The following is a 23,687-nucleotide window of genomic DNA, read 5'->3' on the forward strand; positions in this document are numbered from 1 at the left end:
GGCTTGATTTCCCCAAACTGAAAGAAGTCTGTCTCCTGGCCTCTCAGATCTGCCCAAATCCACTCATATCCACCAAGCCTTTCGTGTTCCTGGTTTCACCTGGACTGACTTCAGGGGTGAAGAGCACACTGGGAAGTAAGGCATCTCTGCACGAAAACAGATCATACGGACTTTTAATCCCTACGTGACTCCTTACGAAGATTACAGTCCGATCAACAACATGTATCATGTTGGGTAAATGCTGGGTAAGCCAACTGAGGACCTGCCAGATGGTGTTCCCATCCACGCCCCCAGCTTCCTCCGAGTTTATCAGAGGAGCCAGGAAACATACTCCGCTGACCACAGACAGCAGTAACTAGCAGCTGTGCCCTCCCTTCACGACACAGGGCAAGTCCTAGCACCCGGAGTGTGAGCAGCACAAGCGTCTCCGGTGTGGGCCGCCCAGACAATCACAGCCCGACTGAGTGACGCCGCGGGCCCAGCATTCGCTGAGCACTGGGCTCTGTGCTCCAGACGCTGGAAAGAAACAAAACAAGGAAAAAATATGACGGGGACCAATTTTTTGTCTTTATTTCTAACCTGCTGAAGGTTCAACTCCTACAATTCACATGTCTGTGCTGGTGCAGCACCAGGGAGGTGTAGCAATCTCTGCTAGAGGCCCTCTCGGACCTGGAGGTTGTCAGGTTACCCTGCAGAAAAGACTGAGCATTGCCTGCCTGGTTGCACCTCTCCTGCCTGCCTTCACATGCCTTTCCTGCAGCCTCCCAGTGATGCTAAGAGCATTATGACTTTTGGCAGAAAAATCACAAAAGGTATGAAACTGACTGCCTCTCCTCTGAAGCAGCATATACTCAAGACACTTCCAAACCTTTTCTTTGTCAAAAGGCAACAGGAGACAGAAGGAGGCACTATCCCTCTCCACTCAGTGATGTACATGAGATGAAGCAGGAAAAAAATAGCCAAGAAAAAAAAAATCAAAATACATATAGATGTCTTTAGATTCATAAACATAAATGGTAAAACCTTACGCATATATGAAAAGGTGAAATGTGCGCTACAGAAAGAATGCCTGACTAGAGGGAGCAGAGGAAACTGAAGCAGCACTGCAGATACACCCGGACCTTGAAGGTGGAGTGGGTACCAGTGATGGCACTGCCAGCAGGGCCGCAGGCTCAGGGGGAGGCATGCAGCCAAGCGGAGTCCCGAGACAGTGATGGAGGGGAGCTCAGACTCACCTTGCCTGTCTCTGGCACCTGCCCCGCAGTGGACTGCCACCTGCCACACAGCAGTCCTGAGCCTGCACCGTCCTGCACAGATTTGAGGTTCCCTGACGAGAGCAGTTGGCGGGCTCTGTGCTGCCAGCTCACGGTTCTTTCAATCATGTACCGAAGTGCATCTCCCTCTGGAAGGCGAACTCGGATGCGCTGGAGGGAGGCCAGTAGGGGCAGGATTTTCTCTAACGGAGGTTTCTCTGACCTCCGACAATGGGGACAAAGCCAGATGCGGGGGCCCTGTGAAATACTGGGTACGGCCACACAGCTGGTGTGAAAAGCATCCCTGCAGAGTTCACACTGGATCATGGGGGCAGCTGGGGCCTTCTGACACAGGCAGACCTTCAGCTCCACGTCCTGCACAGGTGACAGCAACTTCCCTTCATTGACGAATCTCAGAGACTGCAGGGCTTCCATTTCTCGTATGCGAGCTTCTCCGAGCGCTGCCATCTAGAAAGGTGACAATAGAGGACAATGTCACAGAGAACTCAGCCTTCTCCTAAAACTCGAGGGTCCTGGTGGCTGAGAACATGCAGACTCTCTGCATCCAGTTCCCAGCTCTGCCTCCCAAGGCTGTGTGGGTGACCTTGGGCAAGGCACTCCACTGTGGCTGAATTTGTGAGCACACGTGTGAAACAGAGTCAGTACCCACCTCACAGGGCTGCACTGACAGCTACAGCAGACACGTGACAAAACTTGGACTGGCACACCGCAAACACCTAATGTGAGCAACCTGACACACTCCACTTCTTCAAAGTCCAATGTCCTTGCACACGTTATCTCCTAGAAAACCCACCTCTCCTGAGAGGTGCAGGCTCTTCCCATTCTACAAGTACTCACGTCTGAGGTTTTCTATCTGTTCTCAGTCCACTAGCTTTTGTGTTCTTCTAGAAAGGTACTTTATTTAGATGAGACAGTCGCAAGCAGCCACAGGAATCTATTTCTCTTCCCGCCTTTAACATTAAGGCCTGTGCAGGACACAGGCATTGTAGAGGATGAAACTGGATCCATTGTGAAAAAATTAAGTAGCAACCACTTCACCTGGCTTCTCTTACACACACACACACGTGCATGCACGCATACACACATGCTGTAAGACTAGGGCAGAGACAAACGTAAGTTGCTCTTCTGCAGAAAGCGGCAAGTATACTCATTGTAAAGTCTTTCCTCTCTATTAAAACTAGAACCCTGTCCCAGGAAAGGTCTGAGTTCAGTTAATCTGTATAAATGACTTGAAAATACACATAAACAAATCAACTTCACAGTAAAAAGCTGAAGTGATGCTGAACATATTTCTGAACAATATTTACAAGCTGTCCGTAAGTGGGACTTCTACCTGAACAGATCAAGTGCTCGCTGCATAAAACAGTCTAGGCATTACAGATTTATTCATTTCATATCATGGAGTAAACGCAGAGTCTAAGGGTGACAAATTCTAATCACTAGCTAGGCAAAGTGAGCGGCTACTCCTCGAACAATCCATCTTCCCCAACAAAAGGCTGGACCACCAGAGTCCCAGTACTTCACTGAGGGAGAAATACAGAGAAATAGGGGGAAAGCACACGTTTTAAAAACTGAGCATTCTCCTCTAGAAACAAAAGCTACATGGAACAGCAACTATTCCTTTGCCAAGGAATATTCTATTTCCTTAAAACGTTAATGTGTCAGTTACACCACTCTGCACGGTCACATCCACCCGCCATCAGGACTCAACAGATGAGGAACCTGAGTCATAGTGCCAGGTCAATGTTCCACTGTCTCTCTGGGCTGGAGAAGAACATGTATGAATGAGGGATCGAGGAAGAAACAAAAAGATCTGTAAGTAAAACAGCTAACAAACCTTTGGTACATTTTAAAAATCCACTTATTTTTATAGACAAAACAACACAACACATAGGCAGTATTTATGGGCTATGTGACAACAAAGTGCCTCCCTGCAGCTTAGAAACGGGCAGCACGCGACCGTCCCTTTAGAGTTCCACTAGGAAACCGACAGGCTGTGTAAAGGAGTTCTTAAACCAGGGATTCACAGGCGAGACATGCAAAGCTCAAGACAATGCCTTTACAAAAATGAACCACGTAACAGTGGAAAGGAGCACCTTGAAAACACCAGAACGATGCTCATAAGCCGCCCTTGATTAGAACCTGAAGGGATGGACAAATATGCCCAAAGAAAACCTATGTCAAAACAAACACACAAACAAACCACAGCAACCCCACATCAATCACAAAAGAGATCAGGCAGCTATGAAGGGACAGACTGGGAAAGAGGGTGCCTGGACCAAGGATGAATGCCTTTAGTTCGGTCCAAGGAGCAAGCATATCCCTGCTCTGGAACAGACAAAGCTTTATGTCATTAGAAGCATCCCAATGGGATTTTATCAAAATAAAAAGCTTCTGCACAGGGAGCAACCATCAACAAAATAAAAAGACAATCTGTGGAATGGGAGATAATATTGGCACAATCATGATTTGACAGGGGGTTAAGACACCACATAGATGAAAAACTCATACAACTAAACAGCAAAAACAAAAATACAATTAAAAATGGGCAGAGGATCTAGACAAACATCTTCCCAAAGAAGACATACAGACAAACAGCAGGTACACAAAAAGGTGCCCAACATCACTCATCATCAGGGAAATGCAAATCAAAACCACAGTGAGATGTCACCTCATACCGGTTAAAATGACTGTCATCAAAAAGACAAGAAATGACAAGTGCTGGTGAGGACGTGGAGAAAAGGGCACCCCTGAATTGTGGGGACATCAACTGGTGCAGCCACTGTGGAAAACAGTATGGAGGTTCCCCCCAAAACTAAAGACAGAACTACCACAGGTTCTAGCAGTTCCACTTCTGCATATTTATTCCGAAGGAAATGAAAACACTGACTTGAAAAGATATCTGTGCCCCCATATTCAGTGCAGCATTATGCACAACAGCCAACATATGGAAACAACCTAAGTGCCCACCGACGGATGATATGTGGTGTGAATATGCAACTGAGTATTATTAGAAAAGAAGAAAATTCCTACCATCTGCAAGATCGTGGATGGACTCTGGACTCCGCTGAGTGAAATAAGTCAGACAGAGAAAGAAAAATACTGTATGATCTCACTTACATGTGGAATCCAAAAGACAAAACAGAAGACCAACCCCAAAGGTACAGAGAACAGATTGGTAGTTGCCTGGTGAGATGGGTGAAGGGAGTCAAAAGGTACAACTTCCAGTTATAAAATTAAGTCTGTCCTGGGGAAGTGACACACAGCACGGTGACGCCAGTCATTAATAGTATATTGTACGCTGGAAGTTCTACTAAGAAAGTGGATGTTAAAAGTTCTCATCACAAGAAAAAAATTAAAACCATGTGTGATGATGGATGTTAACCAGACTCGTGGTGATCATTCTGCGGTGTATGCTATATAAAGTCATGTGTTATACAGCTGAAACTAGTATTATAGGTCAATTATAATCCACTTTAACAAAAAGATTTTAAAAAAAAATCCAGATCATATAGCAATCTTCGTTTGTGTGGATACTGTGCTCATAAAACATCCTGAAGACAGGATCTTTGAATCAACAGTGCTTACACTAAATGCAGGTCAGACTCAAAACTATCCAGGACACTTTTAGGTTTATCTTACCGTAAACTAGTAAGTTGGCATTGCAGTTCACTCATCTGTTAGCCTTGATATCCTGGATCAACCCACAGGCGTGGAGACTGTTTCTGAGTCTTGGAGGCCTTCCCTGAATCTTCCACACCTCTACGCACCACCCATTCAAAACGTTTACAAATGACAATTTTCCCAAAGTCACCTTAGTAAAACTGAGTGCTTTTATTCCTCTACTTCTACTGGCCGTGCCAATATCCCCAGTTAACACGAAAGGGTTAGAAACTGTCCTTCCCATCAGAGAAAAGAGGAAGAAAGGGCCTGCACGCACCGCTGACGCAGTCTCTCTGCTCTCGGTCAGGGCTCTCTCCAGGTCGCTCAGGCTCTCCACTCTGGGGCTTCTCTTCTTCCCACTCGGCAAGGGCTCCTTTAACTTGCGCTGCTTTTTCCTCAATCCCAAGAGGCCAACATCACATCGAGGACACAGAACCTAACGTGGAACAAAGCATAACCACTGGTGAAACAGATTTCAGAGGAAGCATTAGGAAGTCCCAAAATAAAAGCCTAAGCAGTGGGAAAGATGTGAGTTTCTTAGCATTTTCTGTGCAACACCCTGCCCTGAAGCCAGAAACTCCCCTCCACACAGGAAAGAAAGGAGGGAGGGAGAAAAGGAGGAAATCTCACAAAAGACAGACTTTGATTCCCGACTCAAACAGGGACTAAAACAGTGGCAGAGAACGACTCCAGTCATAATGTGTGACCAGCGTCAGCTTACAGAGAGTGCAACCACAGCACTTAGAGGGGTGGACAGAATCATTTATCAAGCCTGCTAACAGCAAGTACTGAAGAGTGGCCACGGTTAAACGTCCAATTGCAACACGGACTAAGGAACCTCAATGAGGAAAATAGCTTCCTTAGACAGTGAATGCTATCCCTAAACACACCCAGAAAACACCTAAAGGTTATTTCACTAGAAACTCAGAAGAATCTCCCTGCTCTTCTGGAAAAAGTAACTAGCATGTAGCTCAGCTGGCAACGCCACGTGTTCGTGAGGGACTTCGTGTCTCACTGAGCGAGGGGCTGAAGACCACGTCAGGACTGACTGTAGACTTACCTCCAGGAGAGAAAACTTCGAGTCTTCAGTTAGGAAGGTGCTGGCAGCACATTCTTTCCAAACGTGGACCTCAGCCACAAGGGACTCCAGTCTCGGTAAGGAACTCAGATGCACCGGGATGGAGCGGCCTCGGGTTACAAGCTCCACCAGCGTGTCTAACACAGGCACCCGTCCTCCAACCTGACAGATTGGGGGAAAGGAGCACTTCTGTCTAAGTGGGAAAAGCACCATGTGGACTGGGCCTGCCCCAGGTTAAACGTATTAAATTCACAGACAGATGCTGACAAAACCCACTGGCCAACAAGTGGTTGTAGAGGTGGGGTGATGCGCTATTCCATGTAACAAGTAAGAACCTCGTTTGTGCTGGGCCTCAAAGGTTCAACCTCGGACCTGACATACACTGTGGTCCCTTCATTCTGATTATGTATGTCCTTCTCAGTTAACTTATCATTTTGCTCTCTACGGAAAAAACTCAACAGAAATGTAAATTTATAGTAACTCAAAGGACTTCCATACTGATAAATAAAAGTGCCAAAACAGTATCTGACTCCAATTCACTCACCAATGAATTGTGGGAATTCAGTATAAATTATTCAGGAAACTAAAATGAGCTGAGAAAGCCCAGAGGTTCTTGAACTTCATTATTCATTAAGAATCACCTGGGAAGCTTGTTTAAACAACTTCCTGGGCCCCACCCCCAGACTTCCAGCTCAGTTCACCACAGAAGGGTCCATGAATGTGCTCTTCTAACAAGTGTCCAGGTAATGCCGAGGCTGCTGGTGTTGGGACCACACGCTGAGAGCGAGACCTGAACTGGGAGAATGAAAGCACGGCAGGGGCGGGGGTGTTATGTGGAGAAGCACTGGTGCTGCTCTAACACAGCAGTAATGTCAGCACCACTGAGCAGGCCGCCCAGACGTGTCTCCTCACGTGAAGCATACAAAGTCTCACCCGGGACCCGATACTCTGATGTATTCCAACTCAGAAACGTTTAACCTAAATCCACCAAGGCTTCGAAATTAACGTCCAGTTTACAGGACATGAGGAAGACAGAAAACACCCCACAGAAATCACCAGGCAGAAGGCAGAACCAACCACAGGACGACAGTTCTCAACAGAGATGTGACAACAGCAGAGCAGGAAGAGAGGTGACGCCACATGGCCACTCAGACGAACGTGTGGTCCTGGAATGGACAACCAACCCTCAGGGACATTTCTGGGGACACGGGAAAACTCAACATAGGTAGATTGATGTTTCACTGCTTCTATTTACTTTAAGGGCACAGGTGTTCCGCTGGATGCCTAGAAAGGTGACTCAGATTACAGGCCATGTCTGTGATACTTCCACCTAGAGACATGCAGAGTACTCGATACGTGAAAGGCAGAATACTGGACGACAGTTAGAAGAAACAATCCACTGAACATGATGAGGTTCCCTCTTGTTGGTCTCATCTCTCAATTAGCCCTTGAACACATGATGCAAGGAGAGGCCCCACTATCCCGTCAAGGAAGGGAGCAGACTCTGCCTTTCGTGCTCTGGACACTGTTGCCAACACAGCACTAAGTAGCACACACAGGCTCAACACGTGAAGGGAGCAATGTGTCCTCGCTTCCAACCTCACACACTCACCTCTCCTGACTGCAGAGCACCTCGCCTGGCTGCCACCAAGCATGACTGAAGGCAGGAGACCACGACTACAGCCACTACAGTTCCAACAACCACTGCCAAGAGTCTGCATGGAAAACCCACTGCACAAGTTTACGTACACAGGAGACACTTTCCTCAGTTTTTTCTCTGGCTGGCTGGGGTCACCCCTTAATTACGCAATACTTATAAAACAATGTATCTTCTCTTCCCTATTAACTAGAATAGATATACAGATGTTTTGTTGCAAAAATCTGGCTAAAACTGTCCTGTTTGGCATTTCTCATTAGCAACTGGTCAAACAGCACCACTTAAAATTACACAGATACTCAGAAAACCAGGTGGTATTTTACTCCTGGAATCCAATGGCCTCAACAGAACAGAACTTGAGACTCCAGAACAATATAAATTAAAATTTTAAAAACTTTGCCCAGAAAAAACACACCGGTGAAGCTGGCAGAGTAATAGGACCACAAGCTCACCTCTTCTCACAACTACAACAAAACCACAACTGAATGCTAGCTAAACAACCACCGAAAAGATAGGAACCTAGCAAAAAAAAGATCTTCTGCAACTGGAAACATAAAGAGGGAATCACAGTGGGACGGTAGGAGGGGTGTGCCTGGGATATAATCGGGCCCCATATCCCCGGGGTGGGCAACCACAAGCCGAAGAATAATTAAGCCACAAAGGCCCTCCCACAGGAGTAAGACTTCTGAGGCTCATGTCAGGCTCCCCAGCCCAGGGTTCTGGCGTCGGGAGGAGGAGAAGAGCCCAAGGACATCTGGCTTTGAAGGCCAGTGCGGCTTAGCTCCCCAGGAGCCCCACGGGACTGGGGAAACAGAGACTTCATTCTCTTGGGAAGCAGACACAGAACCTCCTGTGCATCAGGTCCAAATGCAGAGGCAGTGATTTCATAGCAACCTGGGCCAGATCTGCCTGCTGGTTTTGGAGGGTCTCCTGGGGAGGTAGGGGACAGCTGCGGCTCACCCAGGGGACATAAAAGCTGGTGGCAGACACTTCGGGAGTGTTCATCTACATGAGCTCTTCTGGAGGCTGGTATCTTGAATCATTAACACCAAGATACAGCCCCACCCATAAGCAGACCTCCTGAGCCACAAATGCCTCTGGATACAGCCCTACCCACTAGAGCTCCAGGACCAAGCTTCACCCAGCAGTGGGCAGGCACTCCTCATGCCAGGAAGCCTGCATAAGCCTCTAGTCCAGCTTTATCCACCAGGGGCACATACCAGAAATAAGAAAACAACAATCAACAACAACAACAAAAAAACAATCCACAAACACAGGCCAGACTCTACACTGGGATCAGCTAGACCCTGGCCCTTGGGTGACGAGAGAGGAGTGTACTGCTGGGACACATAGGATGTCTCCCACAGAGAGCCACCTCTCCAAGGTTGAGAGACTTAACTAACCTACCTAAAATACAAAAAGAAAGATAGACAATATAAGGCAGCAGAGGAGTATCTCCCAGGACAAGGCACAAGATAAAATCCTAGAAGAGGAAATAAGTGATGAGGAGATAGGCAATTTATCTGAGAAAGGGTTTAAAGCAATGGTGGTGAAGATGTTCAGAGAACTCAAGAGGAGAACAGATGCACAGAGCGAAGTTTTTAGCAAAGAGTTGGAAAATATAAAGAATACAAACAGTTGAGCAATAAAATCACTGAAATGAGTAACACACTAGAAGGAACCAAGAATAGACTAAATGAGGCAGAAGAATGGATCAATGAGCTAGAAGACAAATTAGTGGAAATCACTACTGTAGAACAGAAAAAAGAAAAAAGAATGAAAAGAAATGAGGATAATTTAAGAGAACTCTGGGACAACATGAAGAACACTAAGATTCGCATCGTAGGGGTCCCAGAAAGAGAAGAGAGAAAAAGGACCGAGAAAATTTTTGAAAAGATGGTAACTGAAAACTTCCCCAACTTGGGAGAGGAAACAGTCACCGAAGTCCAGGAAGCGCAGGGAGTACCACACAGGATCAACACAAAGAGGAACACACTGAGGCACATAGTCATCAAATTGACAACAACTAAGGGTAAGGAGAAAATATTAAAAGCAACAGGGGAAAAACAACAAATAACATATAAAGGAACTCCCATAAGGTTATCAGATGATTTTTCAGCAGAAACTCTACAGGCCAGAAGGGAGTGGCACAACATATTTAAAGTGATGCAAGGGGAAAACTTACAACCAAGAACAGTCAATCCAGCAAAGCTCTCGTTCAGATTGGAGGGAGAAATCAAAAGCTTCACAGATAAACAAAAGCTAAAAGATTTCAGCACCACTAAACCAGCTTTACAACAAATGTTAAAGGACCTTCTTTAGTCATCAAACCATAAGAAAAGAGAACAAAAAGAAGAAAGGGGGAAAAAAAGACCTGCAAAAGACTGTTTTGACAACCCAGGGTCTTTTATGGTTCCATATAAATTTTAGAATTACTTGTTTGAGTTCTGTGAAAAAAGTCACGAGTACTTTGACAGAGGTTACAATGGATCTGAAGATTGCTTTGGGTAGTACGGCCATTCTAATAATGTTGATTCTTCCAATCCAAGAACACAAGATCTTTCCATTTCTTTGTATCATCTTCAATTTCCTTCATCAATGGTTTACAGTTTTCAGGGTAAAGGTAACCTCGTTTAAGTTTATTTCTAGGTATTTTGTTGTCTCTGATGCAATGGAAATGTTTATGCCAGTAATAAAACTCCGGTTTTTGAAGTGAAAAAAAAAAAAAAGTGAATGAAGGGCCGCAAATGGCAAAATATCCTTTTTTATAGGTGAGTTGTACTCCATTGCACATGTATGCTGCATCTTTTTTACCCATTCATCTATTGATGTGCACTCAGGATGCTCCCACGTCTTGGCGATTGTAAATAGTGCTGCTATTAATAGCACAGTGGATGTATCTTTTTGAATTAATGCTTTTGTTTTTCTTTGATATATGCCCAGGAGTGGAACTGCTGGGTCACATGGTGCTTCTATTTTTAGGCTTTTGAGAAACCTCCATATTGTTTTCCATGGTGGCTGCACCAATTTGCATTCCCACCCAAGGGTTCCCTTTTCTCCACATCCTTGCCAACATTTGTTATTTGTGTTCTTTTTGATGCTGGCCATTCTGACAGGTGTGAGACAGTGTCTCATTATGATTTTGATTTGCATTTTCCTGGTATTAGTGATGTTGAGCAACTTTTCATGTTCCTGTTGGCCATCTGCATTCCCTCTTTTGGAAAAATATCTGTTCAGTTCTTTTGCCCGTATTTTAAATGGGTTGTTTGTTTGCTTTTTAATTGAAGTACAGTTGATTAAAAAAATAGTAATACCTACTTTTGGGAGTTGCTGTGAGGAGTAAATGAGATAATATATAAACAAACAACCACAAAAACCTAGCCCATTAAAAAATTCAAAGATCTTTTTTCTCAATAGGCCCTTAAGACCTGTTGGTTTATGATGATTAGAGAGAAAAAGGAAGACACCTCCATTAACCACTTTTCAAATGAAGTTATCCAACTAAAAATTGGGGAAAACACAGAATATATTCTGCCTGTATCTTAATAATGCTACAAGTGAATTTAATTTTCTACTTTAACTTATAGTAAGTCAGTAAGCAGAATATCTGACACAGGGCCACAGATACTTACTGCTGATTACTTTGGATAATTACTTTAGAACTTCCTGAGTTTCCCTTCTTTTGTAGAACGGGGAAGCACTTTTAAGTCCCCACTTAGTAACATCCCAGGCCTTGGGGCTAAGTTTGGCCCTGTAATTATACATTGAGACTCAATGGATCTGAGACTCTCCAAACTCCAAGCAGTTGACAAGCCAACAAGAGACAGCCCTCTTATCAAAGAGTAGAAACTACGTTTCTCCCACAACTTCATTTTTAATTCTTTTTCTTCAATCCTCAAGTTTGTGATGGGAGGCTCCCAAGCTCCCAGAAAAAGCTGGCTGAATTATCTAAGCTTTAAATATTTGAGCTGACAGGTCAGGACAACAGGTGGTGTGGGTAAGGGCAGCTACATAAGCCTGAAGAGAATGAGTCGTCCAGCTAACCCTCAGCCTGCTCCCCTCACCAGGGTTTACATGGCTGCTCTGAGCCACACTCTGTGAACCGACCTGCAGGGCCTCTACCTCCTGAAGCCAGTCTCTGGCTCTCTGCACCGAGTCTCTCAGAGCCACGCCGCTGGGCAGGTATGCCGGGATCTCCTCAATCTCCTTAACCACTGCAGCAAGGCTGCTCAATGAATGCCGAGGCCTGTAGCAACAAAACAGTATGTTCAGCATTTTACATGATGGTTCTTTTTTCTTACAGTTTACCAGAGAAACTAGAAAAATCACTTCAAAGGAAAGTCAAAAGAGTAAATAAATTTTTCCAAATGGCAAATAACTACTAGGTATCAAATTATCTAGTTCAAATGGCCGCGTAAGACTTAAGCAAATGACTCAGTGAAGCATTTAAGTTCTACTTATTCCTGATTTGACACTGGAATAACCATAAACTTCCATTTGCAGAAAGTAACTAAAGTAAGAGATAAACTATTACACTGTCAAGATTCGTACAGTTTCACTTAGAAAATTAAAAATCTCTAGAATATCAGTATACCTAAGCACAAACCCAAAAAATGTACTCTCTGCTCAATGACCACTTTTTCAGGATCACAAAATAATGTCTACAACCTAGATATTTCTCATACTTTATCTTGTCAATTGAACCAATAAAGATCTGCCAGACAGAAAGCAGAATTAGGAAGGAATCCTCCTCTCCCCTCAGAGGTCAGCCCAAGGCCAACATATCTCTCAAAACCAGACAGTCACCAACACACACCGATGCTGGGAATGATCGACACCGTATCTGTTCTATAGCATAGTGCATGCTGGCTCACAGATGTTCTCTTGAAGACTCCCTGGGATCTTATTTACTAGGTTTGGGTTTAAACTGTGGACAGTATTTCTCAAAAATACTATCAGTGAAATCTAGGGAAATTTCATTAAACCAACTCTATAAAAGCCATGTCCAACCGTTCACTTCATTGTCAGTAAAGCAAGAAAAAAATTAGTATTCTTTTGCCCAAGTTCCAAAACAGCTACAAATATCTCAGCTATTTTGACATGCACAACTCAGCTTCCACATGTGTCAGAGGCCAATCCCCACGCTCTGTGCCCAGTCATCCCCCAGGGGAGAGGCACAGCTGTGCTTGTTTACCTGGCCTTCAGGAGACTCCTGGCCTTATCATCCCAGTGCTCTGACACCGTAAGCAGTTCCTGAAGCCGTGCCATAGCCTTCTCCACGGCTGAGTATGGGGCCAGACCCACCCCCAGGTCTATGAGACGTCTCATATCATCCAAGGTGAGGGAGCTGGGGTCGAGGCAAGCTCGCTGCACCTCCTCTAGCCAATGGGCCTGCTCCAGCCGGACACGCATCTCCGCCAGCTGTGGGAGCTCAACATCAAACTCAAAGCTGACGTCCAGCAAGTCCTGCAACTCAGCAGCACTGGGCATCTCCTCAGAGAGCAGTTTCTGGCTATGCTGCTGGAAATCTTCTACACGATTCAGGAGATCCTAAAAAAAACACAGCTTGCTGCATCAAAACAGTAATTTCAGTAATTGGCTTCTTGCATACTTAGAATCTTCAGTGCATATTCAATGTGACCCTCTTCCATCTCACTTGATTTTATCAACAATGTAGGTAAACGAGGTATGTAATACATAAGCCAAATGACACTAAAACAAGTGACATTTAACTGAGACCTTGTATTAACTGAGAAGTAGCTGGTGGTGGTCACTTACACGGTAAAAGTGTCCAACCTTTTCTCTCCTTTGCAGGCTTGTTATAATCTCTTTATACACACAGATCACTCAACGTGTTAGTAAAACATTTGCAAATAAATGTACAAATTAACCACCCAAGACGACGATTTCATCATGTCAACTGACTTTATTCACAAAATACAGGATGACCAGAGCACCCCAGTCACCTTCAGCAGTGGCGTCTGACTGAGAACACACGGGAGGGCGTACAGCTGTGACACGAACTGTCGGAGCTCATTCACTGTCAACTGATTGTGGGACTTGCCTCCACCAGATCGGTATCTACAGAGACAAAGACCCAAAGAGGCCACGTAAGCACACACACACCCACCATTCCCAGACTCCATCGTCATGGAAAAACCAGCTGCAACAGGCCTCCAAAGAGTCCAAACCCCAAGTATGCGAATGCCCACCTCGTCTGCCTTTTGCCATTAAGCAGCTGCTGTGCGACGGAGGCACACTTCTCTGCGTCTTGCGTGACTAATCGGAGGTGACGCAAAAGATCATTGTCCGGGAATTTCTTCATCTCAGATTCTTCAATCAAAGCCTTAAAGCTGACAAGGCCTAGGAAACAGAAAAAGTCATCTTTCTGTGATCATTATATATTAAATCTGTGTATTAGATACAGAGGGGCAGTTCACTTTTATCAGTTCTTATCTGTAGATATTTGCAATGTTTCACCTCTTTAATAGATTTGTTCCTTTGATTTGGGGGGGGGGGGGAGCCTGAGAGTGGAGTGATTTAAAAAGTGCCTAGAGTTGCCCTTAGACATGGGACTGTTTAAGAGACAAAGAATACTCAACTTGTCAAAACAGACCAAATGCAGATCTTGCTGTGGCTGGAACCACTTCTTCCTCCTGTACTGTGCTCTACAGTTGGCAGGGAGCTAGTGGGCTTGGGGACGGTGACACTGCACCCTCCCCTAAACAAGAGAGGGGAGTCACCTATTGGGCTATAGAAAGGAAAGCAAATGAAAGCATTCTGAAAGAGGTGGGAAGGGAAGAAGTGACTTTCTAACTATGGTTAGAACTAAAAAGTAAAAAAGCAGCATTTCATACTCTTAATTAAATGACATGCTGCCTTTGTCATGAGATATAATTCAAAAAACCCACACAAACAAAAGACCAAAACCAAAACAAAAACTCTTCTAAAGTTCCATACAAAATGTGAAATACTTTCGTTTCTGAGACAGAGGTGTAAAGCTGCCTCTGTCTTGTCACAGCGTGATCTCTGGCAGCACTCAAACATCAAGACTTCACGTTGATGTGAGGGCGTCTTCCTCACCCACTCTTGGCTTTACAGCCTCTGCTAACGTTCTAAGCCTGGCTGGACAGATGCGCTAACACCTAGGACAAAGTCAGGTTGTTTCAAGTAATACACTTGCTGATAACTTTAAGTTGGCTGCATTACAATTAGTCCCAAAGTGCCAATCACCAAGTCACACTTTCTATATACCACATACTTTTCTTCTTATTGATCTTTGCCTCCAAAGCTTCATTCACATTCAAGGCCCATTCATTGTAAGATTCTGCTCGAAGCTTCAATGCATTCATCATAGGGTAAAGGTCATCCAGCGTGTATCTGTACCTGGAAACAGAACAGCAAACTTAGCTTTGAGGTATGTGGGTTTGGAGGAAATTAAGATGTTTTGTTCTGGGGAGGAGGGAATCAATTAGGTTTATTTATTTATTTTTAACAGAGGTACCGGGGAGGTACCAGGGATTGAACCCAAGACCTCATGCATGCTAAGCATGCGCTCTACCACTGAGCTATACCCTCCCCTTGAGGAAATCAGATGTTTTATCAATGTTGCTGAGCTTACGTGAAAGGATTTAGTGTTTACCATAGGAAAAAAATCATTCTTCCTACTCACCGCAATTTATATTTATAAGGAGGACAGGAACATAATTCTTTTACATGATGCAGGCAAACAAGCAGGCCAGGTTTACAAGAACAGGAGATGGCAGACATGAAGCACGTGGTTTTGCATTTCACACACTGACGCTCATCATCTGGCAACAGCTCAAAATCCATTCTTTCTGAATCAATTACTCCCTAGAACAAAGTGTACTTCAGAGGTCTCCAAAGGATAACATAATCCACCAACCCCCAAGACGACACAATAGTTGAGTTTAATTTTAAAAAAGCCTTACCAAAACAGAGAGTGAGTGATTAACAACGTGTGGACCTGGCAAATGTAGCCAAGTTAATCTACTCACTTGTCTAGGGAGAACCCCTTCTGGACAAGGCAGGTGTTTATGTTTGGCCATTTTGGTCTGAGTATGAAAACAGTTATTAATAGGCCTATAAAAAACTACTGAGATTAGCTGTTTATTCTACTCCAAAATTGGCCCTGTCCATATTCTGGGTATAGAAAAAAAGCAAGGAAAACGCATATACTTTCTACTTGAGAGGAAATACTATGTGGGGCTTCAGAGTAATGTTGTTGGAGAAGTCATAAAAAGAACAAAAATAAATAAAAAGAACAAAAATAAATAAAAAGAAGGTTGGGCAAGTGGAAAAGACTATCCTGCAAGAACTGCTGCGGGTGAGGGATGCTGAGTAGTCTGCTAGCCTCGTACATGGAAAGTTACCTAAAGGGATACTGTTACCTGAAAGGGTGAGACAATCTGTGCAACAGAGACTGAAATTCTAATAAGGCATTTCTTAACTGAAAGGGTGTCAAGAGAAATGAGGTCTTGAACCAGCAGATTCCAACCGAAGTTTGTACCACCTGACATCTGGCCCTTCTAGGATACACCTTTGTTACAGAAAGATCAAACTTGTACCACCTTCTCTCCTCATCTGGAACTGGATCCAAATCTAATCTTGAGAATGCCAGAACCTGATTAAGTCAGTTTATAGACCATCGAGCTCCTTTGTTTTACTCTTTTATTCTGCATATCAACATTTTGACCATTTCACTTCCTGCTAATTATAATGGACCAGCAAACACACAGGCAAGTAAGGAATGCTAATGAATAAATTTTGGCTTTAATCTGGAACTGATTATTAAAAAGGACTTCATGATGGAGATGGCTAAAATTTTGTTTAAAATAAAATTATGGATCAACTCCATGGATTTTAGTTGAGAATGAATCATATATTTAATCCAATTTTAATTTGTAAATTTCTACAGCTGGAAAAAAAAAAACTATGAGTTCTCAAAATTCCAAAACAAAGCTACTATTATTGATGGAAGACTTTGGTAAGACACTCAAATCCTCTGGGCATTGTTTCCCCAATTGTAAAATGTCAGGGGAGGTGAGTACACTGTTGCTGGGCCACAGTGGGCTCAGGAGCCCACATTCTAAAGCAGCACATCAAAAAAAAGTGACTCTATTCGTGGATATGACTGTCCCAAAAGAATCTACAAAAAAAGCTACTAGAACTACTGAGTTTAGCAAGGTTGCAGGATACAAAGTCAGTAACTGAAAATCAATTGTTTTTAAATACTAGCAATAAACAAATGGAAATTGAAAAAAATTTAAATTACCATTTATAATAGTACCAAAAATATACGAAATACATCATCATAAATATGTATAAAATAAATATGTATAAAATCTATATGCTGCAATCTACAAAATACTGAATGAAAGAAATCAAGAAGACCTAAATGAATCAGGGGATATACTACATCCATGGATTGGAATACTCAGTATCATTAAGATATCAATCCTCCCCTAAACTATCCATAGGTTTAAAGCAGTTCCAATCAAAATCCCAACAGGTTTTTTAGTAGAAATCATTAAGCTCAACTGTATATGGGAAAGCAAAGGAATTAAAATAGGCAAAACAATTTTTAAAAGGAACAAAGTTGGAGAACTCACATTACTTCAAGACTTATTAGAAAGTTACAGTAATCAAGATCATATGGTATTAGCAAGAGGATAAATGCACAGACTAACAGACTAGGACAGAGTCCAGAAACAGCTCCACATGTGTGATTAATTTTCAACAAAGGTGCCAGGGCAATTCAATGGAAAAAGGAGAGTCTTTTCAAGAAATGGTGCTAGAACAATTAGCCCTATGCAAAAACAGTCATCTCAACCCACACCTTACCATTAAAAAAAAAAAATTACTTGAAAGCATTAAAGACTTAAATGTAAAACCTAAAACTAGAAATTCTAGATGACTACACACGAGAAAACCTTTGTGATCTTGGTTAGGCAAAGATTTCTTAAGAAAGACACACCAAAAAGATTCATGAAAGAAAAAACTGATAAACTGAACTTCATCAAAATGAGAAACTTCTGCTATTTAAAAGACATTGCTAAGAGAATGAAAAGACAAGCCACCAAATGGAAGAAAATATCTGCAGAACACTTATCTGATAAAGGACCGGTGTCTAGAATAAACAGAAATCTCACAACAATCCAATAAAAGAAGGGCAGGGCAAAACATCTGAACAGACACTTCACCAAAGAGAAACATACACAGGTAGCAAATAAATACATGATAAGAAGATCAATACATCATTAGCCATTATAGAGAAATGGAAATTAAAAGCACAATGAGACATCAATATACATCCATCAGAATGATCTTAAAGGAAATCAGACGAAGAAAAGCCTCCTTAAAATGGTATCAAGGTGTGTAAGAACTTTGCTAAGTAATACCCAATGACACACAGCTGGGGTTCCGAAAACCTTACCAATTTACGGACAGTTTCTCTTAAAGCCTTCTCATCCTCAATCATAATTGCCATGTCCTTCTGAACAGTTGAAGCCACCACGACATCCAGCACGTCCGCCTTGGAAGCCATCTTGCAGATCATCTCGTCGTGGGAGAACACACAGTAGCGGTGCAGCAGGCGGTAGTGCTCCACGCACTGTCGGCCCAAGGGCAGCTGCACCAGAGGATGGGAGGACACATGACATTCACCTCTCCCCTTCCTGCTTCCAGACATTCTGACCTTTATTACCAGCTCACCAAGTAGCACATAGACCAATCTTAAAACTAGACCCTAAAAGACCTCAGACCTTTTAAAATCTTTACATCTCAAAGATCTGGTGTATCAGGTGTCTAAATTAAGAAATGGTTTAACAACCCAATACATTAACAATGTATTAATGTCTACAACAATGTGGAATCTAATTAGAAATACAAATTTACCTATTTCCTCAAACAACTGTATTGAACTGGTGTTGTACCTACTTCAGGGAACAATGATGCTCTAAAAACTATACAACTGAAAATAACTATACAGGAAGTGCTATTAAGAACAGCACTTAGCTCACAGCAAAAAAAAAATGTGACAATGAATATATGTATGTTCATGTATAACTGAAAAATTGTGCTCTACACTGGAATTTGACACAACATTGTAAAATGACTATAACTCAATAAAAAAAAGTTAAAATAAAAAAGAACCAGCCCAACAAATGACTCTATCACAAATTGTTATTTTTCAAAAATAATTAAGCATAATCGGTCACATTGCTCTCATTTGAATATTATAATTCGTTTTGTAAGGGCAAAAATATTTTTATATTTCTAATAATTAAAAAACAGTATTTAAAATATTTTATCCCATATTTTTGGATTTCTGTTTTTGTAAATACTTTATAATGTGTATAATGTATTGGTACAGTGAAATATCTATATACTTTATAAATAAATAAACACACACTTTAAATTATTATATTTAAAAAAAAGCACTGAAACAAGATTATCATTTTATCATTCATTAGGTTTAACATCACACCCACTTAAAACTACATAGTTCTTTTTTGGTAAATGAATATTATTAATACTAATTAAAAAACTCCACTTTACAACTACCTGAAATCAAATATTATTAAAAATTATTGTGTTGTATCAAAAAGAAAACTGCTGTGTTGTGGATAATTTAAGCAAGTGCTGCATAAAGTATATATAGTCTTAAGACTGAAACTGTTTATCAGTCTGCAATGAGATACAAAATATAAATCAACAGCCTCTTCTCCGTGGGTCCTGGTTCACGATGTGGGGGTCAGTGCCTTCTCTTGTTGTAGAAGGCACACAACTGGCAGACCTGCCATTTGAGCAGCAATTGGTTTAAACAACTAGACACATGACAGTTTATAAAGCATTATATACCATTTCTGCAGGAAAAACAATAAACGTGAAAAGGCTCACTAAGTCATAATTACGTACCCAGTCAACAGTGCAGAAGTTAACGGCCTCAGCAAAATTAAAACCTTGATTGAAACCGCTGTGGTAGGCTCTTGGAAACGTAATCACAAACTCCCCAGCACACTGATTAGTTCGGTAAACCTGAGACAGAAATTGGCGATTTTTAGTGAGATTCTCACAAAGGACAATCTGGACATAGACTATCAGATGATTCTCCAGAAAAAAGGGAGCTTTCTGCCAATTCAGTGTGAGCCAGGAAAAAAAAGTATGGCTGAATACCACCCAGAGATACTCCCTTCTGCCACAAGGTGGAGTGGTGCCCCCTACTTCCAAGGTTAATCAGCATCTCGGCAGAAAACACAGCTTATGCTACAGAAATCTGGCTTACACCCAGGATTTCTAAATACAGTTACAACCAAGAATATACTAATATTATTACATCACAACAGGATCACTTACCACCAGTTAAAGAAATTCCAGTCTATTCCAAGGATCTCATTTCATACATAACTCTTCTTGATTTGGACCTCAAACTTACCTCCCACTTTTTTTTTTTACTCCCCTTTACCCACTCCCCTCACACCCGAAACACATCAATGCTGCTCCATGGACAAAATCCTCAGACTGAACTAATTACTACATAATAGTAATATTAGACATCTTTTCAACATGTATCTCTCCATCAGTGGTTCTCCAAAATGCAGTTCCCAGACCAACAGGAACAATAACAACCTGGAACTCACTGGAAATGCAAATTCTCAAGCACCATCCAGGCCAAAAGGACGTGAAACTCCACGGTGAGTTTCTGTCATGCCCTTCCAGGTGAGCAGACCACTAGCCACGTGAGCATAGTCCCTCCTATCAGGATGGCCTGCTCCTTCCCCAGCTCTTGGCCACACGTGCTCTGTCAGAGCTCCAAGTCCTGGTCCAAATGCCATTATGAGCCCTTTCTGATTCTCTGCAGTTAATGGGTCAGCCTGTAAGTTGACACCACCCTTCCATTATCTGTGTAAGTGTTGTCTTCCCCCTTAAACTTGAGTCCCTGAATGCATGGGCTCACCCATCTACCTCTACAGGTCCAGCATCTAGCCCCACGTGGTTTCCTCAATTACTGAAGAACAGGGCAGAGTCTCATGTAAAGCCAGCTACTCCTAACAAGTCAGAAAGGCTCCTCAGCGTGAGAGGGGACATCAATACGGTGAACACCAAGGAGGTGGTGGTGGTACTTGGTGTTTTGGTTACTGGTCCTTATTTTCTAAACTTTGGTCTGTGAAAAATTTATGATCCCTCAAAGAAAGTCCTCTCCATCTGCCCCTGATTTATTATCCTGTGAACCCAAAAGCATAAAATGCAGGTCACAAGATCAAGAATTTCCTTTAACACTGTGAATGTATCCTCTACATTTGGTTTAGCTAACATGGACTCTTCAACTTCATACATCTCCAACTGGCCTCCCAAAATGTCTTCAGATTATCCTCCAAAAAGAAGTCAGTATGCAAAAATGTCACTTTGTAGAGAAACCTCAGAGGAAAAAGTTCTAGTCTGGGAACCCTGAAATCCAAGCTCAAGACCTTGAAATAAATTTTCTTTTTTAGGGGGTGGAGTATGTATGTATGTATGTATGTATGTATGTATGTATGTATGTATGTTTGTGTATGTATGCAGAGGTACTGGGAATTGAACCCAGGACCTTGTGCATACTAAGCACACACTCTATCACTGAGCTATACCCTCCCCACAAACTTCCTCTTAAAATAAGCTTAATTAGAGATGGGGGAAAGGGTGATGTGACTAAGATCCACCAAACATGTCATGTCAGCTCACCATTCAAAAATCAAGATAAAGTAGATTCAATAAATTATTTCTAAAGTAGGGACAGAATACAAAGGATTCTGACACTTAAGAGTTTAATTAAAACAGAACCTACCCATTTTCACGGTAAACAAATTTATACTAACACTTATTTTTTAAAGTTTTTGTTTTGTTGCACGGAAGGAATGACATTATAAATAAAAACTATAGTTTAGAAATAGTTATTAACAGTGATGACTGCACAACCTGTGACAAACTCACAATAACTGAACCGGACACCAGGGGGGGAAAGAAGAGAAAGCACTGCTCTCACTATTGCGAAGCACGGCTGCTCGGGAATCCAGTCGTTAGCTGCAACAAATCAGCTTTTACGGCATCTGAGGATCCGGTCCCCCGGCTCAATGTAGTATTGTACCAAATGGCACCAAACAGCCATTTCTACGCATAACCACACATCAGCTTCATAAAAGAGTGAGCAACAGAGAAGAAGGGAAGTGGGGAGCTAAGCTAAGCTAAGCCTGGGTGGCAGGATTGACCCAAAACATACTGGCACTTGATGAGTCATCAGGGTATTGGGGTTCATGATCGTGACGAGCTGGTGGAGGAGGTCGGGCTGGGAGATGAAGAGCTCCGGGGCCAGCCTCTTCATCACTGTCTCCAGCTGCTCGGCGGCATACCCTGGGACTCCATACCAGGTCTTCGGCTCACCCCTAAGATAGATGGTAAAAGTACGTCAACCTCAAAAAGCACGTAAGCATGAAACTTCAGTAGCCTCTTCAACTCATACACAAAATCAATCAGCAAATAGTAAAGTAAACAAGATAGCTGACCAGTTCCTGTTTTTCAGACCCTGCTTTGTAAGACAACATTCAAACTGAGTAAGTATCACCAGAAATGTGACCTGAACATATGCAACACATTTTCCCTCTTCAAGTACAAAGTTTACATGAGACTCCCCATCTATCCTCCCTCCCACTATAGTGAACCTTCAGGAAATGCAGATGGTTACAATTTCTGAGAATGTAAGGGTTTCCTATAGCAACTGACAAGGGGTGGCAGCTCTCCTCTTCCCTTCCCAGGTCCACTCCCAAAGACGAGATTAAATCAGACTCTGGTAAGGCCATTAGCATCTGTACAGAGCTCTTATTCTTCAAAGTACTTTAAACTGTTAACCAATTAATCTGTGACACATCCCTATGAGGTGTGGTAAACACAACCTTCACTTCACAGCTGGGAGCAACTAACTGCCTAGGGAAGTAGAACCAACGCTCTACATAGACACTACAACGCCAACTCCCTCTTTCCTGTGGTACCTCGTCAGAATCCTTGTGTGGGGACTTAAACGAGTTACAGATCTTCAAATACTTCTGTACTTAGAAAAGCGGGGTGGGGGTGGGGATAGGTGTGTGCGCGCGTGTGTGTGCAGGAAACAGACGTGAAAGAAGAAATGGCTTTGGTTGAAGAGTTTAAAAAGTAAAAAGTCCAAATATGTCTCCCTCCCTCCCCCGCCACACACATACGGGCGAGGCCCACTCTACTACGCACGGTGATGCCAGCATCAGTCACAATGTTAGGAGCCGCAGGCCCAAGGACCAGGAGGAACTGCAGGGCCCACGCTCCATCCTCACCCAAAGGGCTATCGGAGCTGCCACTGCCATCAAACAGGAACGGGGTTTCCACAGTGGAAGCAACGCTCTTAATATTCCTGTGATTAAATAAAGACTCGACACCTGGAGAAAAGCTGTCTTCTCCCCAGCAGCATGCATGTTACACTTGAAAAATTGTGAGCAACTTTAGGGTTTCATGGGTTTCCTAAGGATTTTTAAGAATCTTTGTCTTAACTTGTTAGGAGGCTTATTCTAACAGTAGTAAAAAGAGAAAACAACAACAACAACAACAAAAAAAAACCTAAGAAAAAAAATAGCTCCTTACTCTTCACACACAGTTAAGAGTTAAGACACATCTGAGATGGAAAGGTAAGTTTTCCGACCCAGCTTGCAGTGTTTGCAGGTTGTGTGGAAGTTCTCACCAGTGCAGGTAGTTGATGGAATAGCTCCAGTGGTCTTCAATGTGCCAGCAGAAGGAAGAAAAGCACATTCCCACGTACAGCCAAGGGAGTTTCATGCCGCATATGTCAGCAGTAATGTGAGCAAGGACAGACTGCTCCATCACTGGCATGTTGTTCAAATTCCAGCCACTATCAAGATATTCCTGAAAATACAGAGATAAAGTATAAACGTTTATTAGCTCTATTATGCTAACATTTTGGAATTCAGATTGTTTC

At 42.8% G+C, this 23,687-nt stretch overlaps 1 protein-coding gene across 1 annotated transcript in view; it reads right to left on the reverse strand.

The window, feature by feature from the left end:
- The window catches only part of KDM5B (lysine demethylase 5B), a 68,678-nt gene that overhangs the window by 4,670 nt on the left and 40,321 nt on the right, over positions 1-23,687 (reverse strand). Inside the window, exons 11-23 of the mRNA XM_032466666.1 lie at positions 23,433-23,614; positions 21,951-22,113; positions 19,613-19,732; positions 18,129-18,323; positions 15,345-15,526; positions 14,934-15,058; positions 13,885-14,035; positions 13,639-13,753; positions 12,867-13,222; positions 11,780-11,918; positions 5,998-6,177; positions 5,215-5,373; positions 1,236-1,721 (exon numbers count right to left, since the gene is read on the reverse strand). Coding sequence (XP_032322557.1) covers positions 1,236-1,721; positions 5,215-5,373; positions 5,998-6,177; positions 11,780-11,918; positions 12,867-13,222; positions 13,639-13,753; positions 13,885-14,035; positions 14,934-15,058; positions 15,345-15,526; positions 18,129-18,323; positions 19,613-19,732; positions 21,951-22,113; positions 23,433-23,614 — 2,553 coding nt within the window. The remainder of the gene's footprint in view (positions 1-1,235; positions 1,722-5,214; positions 5,374-5,997; positions 6,178-11,779; positions 11,919-12,866; positions 13,223-13,638; positions 13,754-13,884; positions 14,036-14,933; positions 15,059-15,344; positions 15,527-18,128; positions 18,324-19,612; positions 19,733-21,950; positions 22,114-23,432; positions 23,615-23,687) is intronic.

Source organism: Camelus ferus, chromosome 23, assembly GCF_009834535.1.
Source record: "Camelus ferus isolate YT-003-E chromosome 23, BCGSAC_Cfer_1.0, whole genome shotgun sequence".
In the NCBI taxonomy this organism is placed as follows: Eukaryota; Metazoa; Chordata; class Mammalia; order Artiodactyla; family Camelidae; genus Camelus; species Camelus ferus.